The 13,132-nt window shown below is 34.5% G+C and overlaps 1 protein-coding gene and 1 long non-coding RNA gene across 14 annotated transcripts in view; both read left to right on the top strand.

Annotated features, from left to right (window-relative positions):
• The window catches only part of nedd4l (NEDD4 like E3 ubiquitin protein ligase), a 77,711-nt gene extending 71,885 nt beyond the window's left edge, over nt 1-5,826 (top strand). For all 13 annotated transcript variants that reach the window (XM_056258330.1, XM_056258329.1, XM_056258331.1 and 10 more), the window contains 10 exons: nt 856-977; nt 1,340-1,410; nt 2,172-2,267; nt 2,412-2,485; nt 2,570-2,630; nt 2,788-2,847; nt 3,408-3,515; nt 4,978-5,074; nt 5,471-5,543; nt 5,712-5,826. In XM_056258330.1, coding sequence (XP_056114305.1) covers nt 856-977; nt 1,340-1,410; nt 2,172-2,267; nt 2,412-2,485; nt 2,570-2,630; nt 2,788-2,847; nt 3,408-3,515; nt 4,978-5,074; nt 5,471-5,543; nt 5,712-5,814 — 865 coding nt within the window. In that variant the 3' untranslated portion in view covers nt 5,815-5,826. The remainder of the gene's footprint in view (nt 1-855; nt 978-1,339; nt 1,411-2,171; nt 2,268-2,411; nt 2,486-2,569; nt 2,631-2,787; nt 2,848-3,407; nt 3,516-4,977; nt 5,075-5,470; nt 5,544-5,711) is intronic.
• A 4,002-nt stretch (nt 5,827-9,828) lies between these two features.
• On the top strand, nt 9,829-10,298 carry LOC130090705 (uncharacterized). The gene is made up of 2 exons (XR_008807725.1): nt 9,829-10,090; nt 10,182-10,298. It is a non-coding gene; the product is annotated as an uncharacterized LOC130090705 (long non-coding RNA).
• Nucleotides 10,299-13,132: the final 2,834 nt, after the last annotated feature.

The following is a 13,132-nucleotide window of genomic DNA, read 5'->3' as shown; positions in this document are numbered from 1 at the left end:
TTCCTTATAAAGAACTGAACATTTAAATACAATAAAGCGATACAAAAAAGTAAACAAAAACGTATAAATGTAAAATCTTTACAGATTAAAGTGCAAAAGAATTATAAAGACCTTTACAATAAGGTCTCATTATTTAACGTTGTTAACGATAAAGAATCAAAACATTTTCATTCAATATCTAGGGCATGTTGTAGCCTACTCCAGATTAAAATGTTAAAATGTTTTTTTTTAAATAGATAGCCTATTAATAAGTCCAAGTATTTAAGTATTCAGTGCTGCAATGAACACCATTGTGAATACAAATATCTGAATGGCTTTTTAAAACATTTAAATGCTGTTCAGAAACAGAAAGTAGCGCAGCTGCTTTGTTTACGGGGTTACCGTGAAAACGGCTGCATGTCTGCTGTTCCGTCAGCGCCACCTGCTGTCTGAGAGTGAATGTGCTTTTTTATTCAGTGCGTCTCATTCACTCGTTCCGCCATGCGCTTCACATCCGTGTTGGGCTTGTTCACATCAGAGTGTGCGTGCCTCTTTGACGCAGCATACAGCGGTGCATTTTAAACAGTTGATGGGAAAATGATTCTTAAAATGCATTCAAATAAATCAGAATAATTCGTAATAAATAACTATTCACGGTATTTTGAAGTATTCACGATTACAATATCGTGCATGTTCATTATCACGATATATCGTATTACCATATACCAGCACATCTGTCTATCTCTCTGCTATTGCTCTTTTACAGAGCTGGTCTGTTATCTTGTTAGATCTCTCCCACTTGACACTCATTACGGGACACAGCAGAGCTGGCATAATAATTCATTCATTTACCGTCTCCCATCTGTCTTTCTGCAGAGATAACTACACCCTTCAGATCAATCCAAACTCCGGCCTGTGCAATGAGGATCACCTCTCATACTTCAAGTTCATTGGTCGGGTGGCTGGAATGGCTGTGTATCACGGCAAGCTGTTGGATGGTAAGCTGGGGACCTTCAGGAGCCGATCAGAAGCTTTTTCACGTGATGTTTTTAGTTACCCTTTATTTTAAGGTGTCTTTGTTACACTGTAATTATACATTTAAGTATGTTAATAATATTAAGTGTACTTCCTATAGGGTTGCATGTAATTATGCATAATTTGTATTAGTCATTACTATATTAACTACATGTAACATATGTAACAATGACTCTTTAAAATAGTGTTACCGACGTTTTCTTTCTTTGTATTGTTCACTTTTGATAAATATCATGGTATCAGCTATTTTTTGTGGGTTTAGTTTGATTTGTAGTTTCTTTCCCCTGTTGAAAACAGAAATGTGTTGTTCTTGTTTGTTTTACAGGTTTTTTTATTCGACCGTTCTATAAAATGATGCTGGGCAAACAGATCACCCTGAATGATATGGAGTCAGTGGTGCGTTACCACACATGTACACCAATTTTAAGAGATAACCCATAGCGGCACAATGCAAAAACTTTATAAAACAGATTTGTCATTGAAATGTTGGTTAACACTTTATTTGGTAACACTTTATTTGGTAACACTTTGTTTTAAGGTGACCTAGTTGCACGTTATTAATGTACATGTACTTGCTTTAGTAAGAACAGTAAATTATGCATAATTACATGCAACTAACCCTAAACCAAACCCTAACCGTAACTCTATAAGAAGTACATGTAGTTAATTAATTTTACTCAATACTTATTTGAGTAAGTACAATGTAGCTACGTCACCTTAAAATAAAGTGTAACCCGTATTACAGTGTAAGTATAAGTTTAAGTACTGAGTAATATTAATTACAGTATAAAGAGTAATAGTTCATAGAGAATAATGGGGTTACACTTTATTTTTTAAGTGTCCTTGTTATAGTTTAAATATACATTTAAGGTCCGAGTAATATTAATTACCTACATGTACTTACTATAGGGTTGGGGCTAGATTAGATTATTTAGATACATTTTTTAACAATAATGGAGTAATACTACTGTAATATTACATGTTCTGCCTATAGGGTTAGGGTTTGGTTTAGGGTTAGTTGCATGTAATTATGCATAATTTATAGTTATTACTGTAACCATAAGTTGTTTAGAGGTGTTGATTACAATGTTAATAATATGAATATATACAGTATATATACTTTTTTCTCATGTTTTATGTTCATGTACACTATGTAGGACAGTGAATACTACAACTCCCTAAAGTGGATTCTGGAAAACGACCCCACAGAATTGGATTTGCGGTTCTGCATTGATGAGGACAACTTTGGACAGGTAACACCATCATGTTTCTAAATGTCTGTTTATTTTAGATTTCATTTAATTTTAGTCATTTATGTAATTGTAATATTTTTTGTCAATGTTTTTATTTATTTATTTATATATGTTTATACATTTTTTATATATGTATATTTATAGACATATCAGGTGGATTTGAAGCCAAGCGGATCAGACATGGTTGTAACCAATGACAACAAAAAAGAATACATAGAGTGAGTTGCGCTTTTGCTCTGTATGTAAAAATCTTACATATGGCTTCTTATACTAACAATGTCTTTTCTTTTGGCTCTGCACAGCCTGGTGATTCAGTGGCGGTTTGTGAACAGGGTGCAGAAACAGATGAACGCCTTTTTGGAAGTACGTGATCAAATTCCTTGCACAATCAAAAGTTATCTATAATTCCAACTAATGCCACTAGGTGGTAGCAGAAGTTAGAATATTCATAATACTTGCATGCCGGCGTGCTATAATGACATGCAATGTTTTGATCATGTTTCTCATATCCGTTTCACAGGGATTTACCGAGCTCATTCCCATCGACTTGATAAAGATTTTTGACGAAAATGAACTGGAGGTAACAACTTCCCACATACCCATTACTCAGTGTGTGCCGTTGTCATGGAGACTGCATCCTCCATGTCCAAGACTTCCATAGAATAATACACGTACACTTCATAAGAGAGCCAAAAATTCTTGTTTTGTTGAATGAATCAGCTCTTCTCACATGAGCACAGGATAATGCGTCCATGTCCAGGCTGTTGTTTGCATAGTGGGGGGAAGCTAACTGTATGCCCGTCATAGTGGCAAATAATAAAAAACTAATAAAGACAGTTATACCATGGTATATAATGCAACGCCTGTCTTTATTAGCCAGTAGAGGTTCTGCTGCTTTACTATTTATACCGCAGTGTATCCTCTGCGTGATTTGACAGATGTGAAGCTGTTTTTGTACTAATGCCTGATTTATATTTTATGAATGTTATTTCTAGTTCCAAATAAATAAAGTAAACAAATAAGATAAAGTACTTATCTTTTGTAAAGTAAAAAAAAAATATATATATCATTATCTAGAGGATAATGAAGGTAAAGATGTGGGTTGGTGTTTGTTTAATGTGCCGTGTTCTCTGTCTCCAGCTGCTGATGTGTGGTCTGGGAGACGTGGATGTCAATGATTGGAGGCAGCACACTGTTTATAAGAATGGCTACTGTCCTAATCACCCTGTGATCCAGTGGTTCTGGAAGGTGTGTAGAACAAACTGGCTCTGTGTGTGTGTGTGCAATATAAGTTTGGTTACACCTACTAGTAATTCTTTATTATTACTATTTCTACATTTATAACAATTTTAAAGTCATCTGAACTATGAAAGAAGACAAATGTAGTCACTGAAAAATGTTTAACAAATTAAAACGATCTTATATTTCATCTTCAAAGTACACTATTTAACTTTATTTTACATATATTTTACTATACACTTTTACATTATTTCAATATCCTCAGTTAGTGCCATCTCTGAAAAGCCAAGCCAATGTTGATAGTTGTTTTATTACGAGCTCTGTCGCGCTCTCTTTTTGCCAGCATACTCTTCTGTTTGGCCTTTTTTTAACGGGTGATTCCCTGTTTTTTCCCTGGTGATTTAGCTCCTCCATGTCAACCTTTCTCGCTCGTTGTGACAACTAACCTGCTACTCCAACACGCTACATACTTCAGAGTAGCCGGAGCAACTTTTCTCTATTTACCGATATGACTAGTGACATGTACGCAATTTCCAGTGAAAACCATCCTGACAGGGCTAAAATATACACACTTACAATAGGCTTACCATAGTAAATCAGGGTAAGACAAAAACACGTTTTGGAAAAAGGATTGATAACGTAGTGACTCATTTTTTTCATTTTGTTAATTATGAACAAAAAAAGTTACATAGTGTACCTTTAACTTAAAGAAGTGCATCCTGGGGTGCTTTTTAATCAGTATTGAAGGAGTTCTGACACTTGTTTTCTGCTTCGTACATTTTTTTTTTATATAATAAGTATAAAACTATTTAGGCATGAATGCATATTTTCTTCAAAATTAATTTCAGGCATTTAAACACAGTCCTTTAGATCAAAAGATTTCAAATATCACGAAAAAGTCAAGTGTGTCAACTTTTGTGTGCATGAGTGTTTCTGACCCCATGCCAAGTACACCGCAGGGCAGTTGCCGATCAAAGTCTGTTTGATGTGAGGCTCATCGAGTGTTTGCTCTGATGAAAGAGTCATTAGGAACTTCTTATCAGCAGTCTGGAGCCAGACTTGCTCTTTCTACATTCTTTCTAAATATCTATATGTTATTTCAATTTATTTCAGTTGCAGTTGCTCAGCTGGCAAACAAATAAACACTAAACACTATTTGCAAAGGCAAACCATTAAAAATGTACAAAGATTTTTTTATGTATTTAGATATAAAATGTTTTGGGGTATTATGAATTATTTTTTAACATATCCTAATTCACTGGGTCGGTTTTTGTGCACATTAACAAAACAAAAGAAAAAGCTTTAAGTGGAGTTTTTTGGGAAAAATGAGGATATTTATTTTAAGAAGACGTCCTTGAAACAACCGTGTAGGGGAACCAGTGTTGAACGCGCAAGACCTCTTTTCAATGCCGCTAGCATAAACAGATAAATGTTATTGGTATTAACCGTGTCTCTCTTTATCTCTACTCAGGCTGTTTTGTTAATGGATGCCGAAAAGAGGATCAGACTTTTGCAGTTTGTCACCGGAACATCCAGAGTGCCAATGAACGGCTTTGCTGAACTCTACGGTAGATGATTTATATATGTAGATGTTATAACATAACATATAACACGTAACATATAACATAACAACATACAACAACAGGTAATATATCATAACATAACAACATATAACATAACAACATATCATATCAAATAACACAACATAATATATAACATACAGTATCATATGACATCATAACGTATAACTACATAAGCTAAATATTTAGCTAATAAATTATTATAGTATAATATTAAAACAATATTTCAGAAAATGTCACTAGTATTGTAGTATAATTTCTCTTGACAGTTTAATGAATACAGTATATAAGATGTTTGTAGCAGCTATTTAGTGTTGCCCTTTGAGACCCATAGAATAGCTCCTTCCCTGATTGGTCCTTGATGAGTCATGTGATCTTCCACAGGTTCCAATGGGCCGCAGTTGTTTACTATCGAGCAGTGGGGGACACCTGAAAAGCTCCCTCGTGCTCACACCTGGTAAGACCTCGAGGGATTTGACCACGACATTATATAATCAAGAACATCAATATATATTCTCTTTGTTTCCATTTCATAAAACAAACACATTTTGGTAATATTCTGAAACGGCATAACTCTGTTCTGTTTCATTCATTTCTTTGATTGGTACATTTTCTTCCCGCTCAGCTTTAATCGCCTGGACCTCCCGACGTACGAGTCGTTTGAAGACCTGCGAGAGAAGCTTCTGATGGCGGTGGAGAACGCCCAAGGCTTTGAAGGCGTCGACTAAAGAATACACACCTTCATATACACACCATCTCCCAATGCAACCGACGAGCAAAGACATGTACAACACGCACACATCTATACTCACATATACACACTCTCGAGTTGCCATTGTACAGCCAGAACCCAGCGGTCGCATGTGTGTGTGTGTGTGATGTCAGCACACGGTATATGCATGTATCTGTCTAGCTGGAACGCCATTGGCTGCGAACGAGTTTTGACGCCAAACAGCCCTGCAGTATCCCACAAATCATGTTCTCTCCCAACACGTTTGATTTTTAAATCCAGCTCTGAGGCCACGGCAACTTTTATATTGACAGTAAACGAAACTTCAGTGTTTGAAGGCCTCAGTGGGTGTGGCCTCAGAGTGGGCGTGGCCTTGATACAGCATAAAAACCACTGCAATCAATCCCATTTTTGCATTAACATAATAAAAGTTCAGTGAAGAGGCAACAATGGACTCTCTTATCAGGTCTTACTTACACCAGATTACCTTAGGAAACACAGCCAGGATGAAGGGCGCATCCTCATCCTCCCTTATCCGGCAAAGCTCGCCAAGTGTCCCCTTCCTTCGTCAAGGATTATTTTTTATCTTCTTTTGCAACGCCAAGAAGCAACGAGATGTTGATAATTGTTTTTAATAGTTTATTATTATCGCTGTTATTATGATACTGTTGTCATTCTTACCGAGTAAACGGATATTTGTACCAACAATGTGGTTTACTATTTTAAACAACGTTATTGAAAATGCATCAATTGCCTGGCTATATCCATATCATCGTGGGTAAAAAAAAAAAACACAAAAAAACAAACAACCATGATTATTGTATTGCTATGAAAACTGGCATGAACATGTATCTTGTGTTTCAATATGATTACGTAGTAATTATAAAGCTATTCTCCTTCTTGGTTGAGAGCAAAGATCGGAAAAACCGTTACGGACATGCATCGGACATGTAAACGAGTTTGTCAGAGAGGGTTTTCTTCAATTGTAATAAGTATTGTTCTTCTCTTAATTATGATTAAACCTGTTCATAATGCTGTAAATGAGTTTGTTTTGGGGAAAGACGCGGTTGGACTCTTTTACTGTACGTGTTAAATCTGTTGGAAGTATTAAAGAGCGACACGGAGTGTAGCTATCTTAAAAGCGCTGTGATTCAACACTGCAAGTCTCGTAGACTTTCAGGACGTAAACGTTTCTTTCTTTCTGTCTGTCTTTCTTTCATTCTATCTTGTTTCTTCTAACACCACTGTACCTATAAGGGCACTTTATTGATCACACACTAGGGTCATGTCACCTGTTTTTTTTTTGTCAACTTGAATGTGATTTATCTTTTTTTTTTTTTTTTTTTTTTTTAAAGCACTCAGTTACTTGGTGCAATATCTATTGTTTATAATCGGCCTGCTGCTAACATATCAGATCACAGCTCTTCCCTACAGCTGATCTGGAGTCAGCCTGACTGACGTCTGGATCAGCTCTGTAGGAACGAGCTCCACCTGGAGTAAGACTTCAGACTTTTTCCATTTTCTTTTCTTTTTTCTGTACGCCTCCCCACTCACACTTTTCAGGCCGCTTGTGGGTCTGTAGGTTTGTGATAACATTATGATTATTGTTATAAATGACCCTTCCTCTTTTGTAGGGGCAGTTCTTTTTTTATTGATGAGGAACATTTACTGTCTGGTTCCTGCTCACCATGAGACTTTGCAATTCGTATAACGTCATTCGAAATAAACTGATAAATGGAATTTAGGTGTGTTGTCGTTTTATCCCAAAAATCTCTAAATGTTTTGGCATAAATGCGGGAACTAAAATTGAAAATCTTATTTAAATTTGTGTGTCAAATGGGTTTGGATTTTACGGAGCCCCTAGAGGAACACGGTGATAAAAAAAAATGAGATGGGAAGACAAATTGTCAATGCTTTTGTGTCCCCCAAGAAACTTTTCGCTCGCAAAACCTTTGCATTCACCCGAGAAACTTTGCATTCGCTCGTGAAACATTAGCGTTCCCTGGAAAAACTTTTTTGAAAGCAAATGTTTTGAGAGCAAAAGCATTGAGAATCGATTCCCTCCAATCTCATGTCCCTTCAGGGGCTCTGTAGTACGTCTTCACATTGATTTCATGGTAAATGTTATAAACTAATTCATGGTATTTCTACCTCTCTAACTGTAATGTGGCTTGTAAATTCCCCTTCATTCCAGGTTTCATTTTAAGCTGAAGGTTGAGATAAACTGAGCTTTGTCATTTACTGGGTTGTCTGAAATCGAAGAGAATACTGTGGGGGTTTTCTTTCTTTCTTTTTTTTTTTTCTTTTTTTACAGATATGCAATGTTAATGTTCTGTTGATTTGACCTGTTTCAAAGCTGCAGGCACTGCTAACCGGGTCAAATCTGGCAGCCATTCAGTCTTTTTAATCTAGTTCAAGGTTTCCACTTCTCTGATTTTCTACTTCTATGCTTAACATTACAAGCCTACATCATTTATGAAATATTTAGAAATAATTGTCAAACAAGAGACTGATTTAACTTTTCATTATACATGCATATACAATAAATAAATAAATATATACATAATATAAATTATAAATCAAATATAATTGTGTGAGGCTACATATTAGTAATTTAAATACAGTACACTAGTTTTCAAAAGTTTGGGGTTGGTAAGATTTTTAAAATATTTTTAAAGAAGTATTTTATGTTTTCCAAGGCTGCATTTATTTGTTTAAATATAAAGTAAAAACAGTTAAATAGTTCTTTACATTTGTGAAAGTTATTACAGTTTTGATATGTTTTAAAATTCTGTATATTTCTTTGATGACAGAGCTGAATTTTCAGTCTTCGGTGTCACATGATCCTTCATAAATCATTCTAATTTGCTGATTTGGAACATTTATTATTATTATTAGCAATGTTGAATATTGTTATGCTGCTTCAAATGTTTGTGGACATTATGATATATTTTTGGGGGGATTTTAGTTTTTTTTTTTATATATATATATATATATATATATATATATATATATATATATATAATATTTGAAAAGGAAATCTTTTGTAACATGTCTTTACTGTCAATTTTGATCAATTTAATGCATCCTTACTGAATAAACATACATTTCTTAAAGATTTCTTAAAAAAAAAAAAAAAAATCTTACTAACCCCAAAGTTCTGAATGACTGCATATAAATGATAAATGTTGTCTTTTTTTGGACGATGTCAACATTTTCAAATTTCACTTTAATTTTAAATCAAATAATATTATTTTTATGTGCCTGAATCCTGTCAAGTCATAGTTTTTGCAACTTTTTTGGTTAATTACAAGCCAAAACAATTCTGTAAAATATTTTATATTACAAATTTCTTATAATAGTATAATTGCATATTATTTAACATGAATTATGCTTATATTATTCACAATACCAATTGATGATTAATATGCATTATATTTTTTTATATGATGACATTTCAAAAACGTATTTGTTTTTTTAAACGGTTGATTTATGGTGTGTCAAAAATCATGTCTGGTCATTTCTCCATGAATGTTGCTCAGCAGAGCCTCATGCCATGTGTGCAGCTGTGATGCTAAGCGGTGAAGGAAACTCAGTTCATTCACACATGCAATCGGCCAGCTATCAGATCCAAGGACAAGCAAATAAAAGCGGCTTGCTGTCCTGTACACTTTATCAAGCGCTCTCTTTCAGCAATCGCAAACAAGTCCAGCTCCAAACTCACCTGCACCTATTCAGAGAATGAGCTTGAGTTAATGTAACACTGCGGCAGGCCTGACTGCTTCACTGTGGTGGACATTAGGTAAGACGGTTATGTTACGTGGATTTGAATGGAATAAAAATCTTTCTTTTGCACCTGCTGAAATATTTGGGCTGACCAAATCAATAGCCATATATTTTAATCACTGATTCAAGGGCCTATCAAAGCATTTCAGATCGTCTTACCACTATTTATATCGCATGATTGTTTTCATGGGTACAGATGTCTGATATATTGCTGGTGCATATATAAGAATGCTTACTGGAAATTGCTTTTCAAAAGTTTTTTTTTTTTTCATAAGCACTCAGGTTTTGGGTTAGTGACCTCGTCCCCACGTCACTGCGGATCAATACTTCTCTAAGCTTATCACAAAACTGTTTAACTAAACCCTCTCTAGGTACATATAGGGAGGTTTAAGGAGAGCAGAATGACCAGTCATGGCAAACTCGGTTCAGAGACTGGACTTGTTTCTCGTTTTCTTGCAGATTGAGGAACCCTGCAAGAGGATATAAGAGTGTGTGAGTGTTTTCTACATAGTGTTTGTAGTTCACTGAGAGATTGTTTTGTGAAGTGTTTCTTTTTCAGTGCTCTCTTTATTCCTACAGCATGGAGGAACACGTGGATCAGTCAACTTTGCAAAACAGGGTCTGTGGTAAGTCAACTTGTCCACAGAAACTCTGAGAAAGGATATGATGTCAAAAATAAACAATCAGTTGAGCTTATTAATATTTAAGGTAGTCTTTTTTTTTTCAGGAGGAAATTTATTACGATTAGAAACGATTCATAAACAACAAAATTATTGCTTTTTACAATTTGCATCTTATTTAATGCAAACAAAAGGGTCAGTGAGTGTTTGTACATCAAAAGTGACTAAGTTTTAGGCTACATAACTCTAACGTTAAATCTTTGTAAAAGTAGAATGAAGATCTAGACAATTATTAAGTGTCAGTCAGTAGTTTAATAAAAAGAGTTCAAGAAGAGACATTTCCAACCATTTTTTTCAATCCATGGACCTTGATGGATAATAAAAAAATAAAAATAAAATTGTTCAGCAAGGATGCATGAAACTGATTGAAAATTGACCGTAAATTATTGTTATTTTTGTAGCATTGAGATACAATTATATCATGAATATTTTTTATATTAGGGTTAGGGTTAGTAATTTTGATGTCGTTTTTTTTTTTTTTTTTAGTCTATAGTTTTTATTGATGTTTATTTGTTTGATTATTTAAGTACACCAAAATAGAAGGCTTGGCAACTATCTGAAATAAAAATTAATTATATTATTATTTTATAGTTTTATTTAGTTAAAATGTATTTAATTTCCAGAAACAAAAATATAATGTTTATTAGTGTTATAAATGCTGTTCTTTTGGACTTTCTATTCATCATTTAACGTTGATAATAATAAGAAATGTTCCTTGAGCATCAGATCAGCATATCAGAATGATTTCTGAAGGATCATGACACTGACTTCATGATGCTTATATTGAAAAATTATGCATGGCCTTAGTCATATTCTTGTACATGACATTTTAATATTCCATATAAAACAATGGAGTGGCAATCGAAACATTTAGCAGAACTTTAAGTTATGAAGGTTGTTGTTTCTAAGGTTACTTTATTGTTACGACATATTTAAATTTTTCAATAATAATATATGATAACAAACGATGGTTTAGAAGAAACCATCTGCACTGTTCCCATCACCGTCCACTCCACTGACCAACATGTAAACGGAAGACGATAATCGACTGCTGACTGAAAGAGAAGGGGGGAAAGGGCGACCTATCTTGGCCTTGTTCATTTAAGTGAAAGTTGCTGTTCGGGTTTAGATGAGATTATGAAACATTAAGACGAATTCAATATTCTGACCATACAATAAAGTAAAAGTATAGTGTTACAATTTACAACAGTTGATAAACCTACTTCTGGAATGAGCACAAACAATGTTATAAACCTGCAATGTTCCTGTCTGTCTGTCTGTCTGTTTGTTGTCCTCCTGAGCTGTGGAGTGTGACAATGGTGTTTGTATCCTGTGTCGTCAAACGCCATTATCACACTAAATAGCCACGGTGAGACCTCGCGACCCCCTCAGCCAATCAGCAGCGAAGAGAAACAGATGATGTCACAGGCTGTGGGATTCTATTGTGGGAATATGAAACACCTTTTTGTCTTTAAATGAATACGTGTGGCTTTGTGTGTGAGGTTGATAAATTGGCATCTGCCGAAAACAGATGTAATAGATCATGTCTGCCTACTGACCCAGTTACTGTTGTTAGATGATTATTAATGAGTTCAGTATGCATGTCATGTGATGTTTGCTTCCTTCATATTGAATTCTGTATTAATGTGGTATCTTCATGACAATAAAATCTACAGAATTTTGAAGTGTTTTAATGGGTCAAATGTTATTTGTAACATGATTTGCGATTAAAATGAATCCCATACTCAAAAAAAGAAACACAATATTTATTATTATACATTATATCATTCAGAAAAGGCCATTCAAAGCCAATACAACAGGATTGAGGTTCAGTCAAATAAAAAATTGTATAACCTATGACCTTCAATCCATAAGCTAATACTTAAATATAAGACTATCTAGATTTGCATAAAGCAGCGAACATCACAGTTTTTAATTGCAGGTGATTCATTTGTGCGGTTCATTAACAGGACAAATATGTTGCTTCAAACGTGTGTGTTTATATATAGTAATGAGGCAATAAGTCATTTGACTTTCAAAGGATGATGTGAAACGTGAAGGTGGGAGGATTGTCATTCTTACTGAGGCAAGTCAACAGCTGTTTACTAGGGCAAGTGTACAAACTTTTCCATAGTATCATATTCATCACCTTATCCTACCTTCCCAGAGGCAAACAGCATAGATCATTAAAGTAAAACTAAATGAAATATTATTAATGAAAAGTCAATGAAATAAAAATGAAATATTTTAACATTGAAAATGAGCAGCTTCCAACATTCAATTCTAGCAGTTATATTAACAATTTTTATTGTACATTCATCTCACTCATAAAGTAAATATCTATTTAAAGGGATAGTTCACCCAAAAAGAAAATTCTGTCATTAATTACTCACCCTCGTGTCGTTTCAGACCCGTAAGACTTTCGTTCATCTTCGAAACACAAATGAAGATATTTTGATGAAATCTGACAGATTTCTGTCCCTCCATTGAAGGTCTACGCAACTACCACTTTGACAATTCAAAAAGTTCATAAAGAGATCGTAAAACTAATCCATATGAATTGAGCGGTTTAGTCAGAATTTGAAGAGAAACGATCACGTTATATGATGAACATTCATCAACTCGCACATTAGTTGTGGTAAACAGAGGCTCAAACATGTTCGCTTGACCTTCTGCAAGAACCAATGACTTTTGCTCTCATGTGTCAAGCAGGTTCGGGTTGAGCTTCTGTTTATTTTAACTGATCAATGTTTATATGTGAATAAAACCCTAAAGTGGACTAAACTGCTCGATTCATATGGATTAGTTTTATGATCTCTTTATGAAGTTTCAAAGTGGTAGTTGCATAGT

Source organism: Rhinichthys klamathensis, unplaced genomic scaffold (assembly GCF_029890125.1).
Source record: "Rhinichthys klamathensis goyatoka isolate OS25496 unplaced genomic scaffold, OSU_Roscu_1.1 h1tg000150l_1, whole genome shotgun sequence".
NCBI classification, from domain to species: Eukaryota; Metazoa; Chordata; class Actinopteri; order Cypriniformes; family Leuciscidae; genus Rhinichthys; species Rhinichthys klamathensis.
Note: the sequence above shows the minus strand (reverse complement) of the source record. Positions and strands in the feature narration are given on the sequence as shown.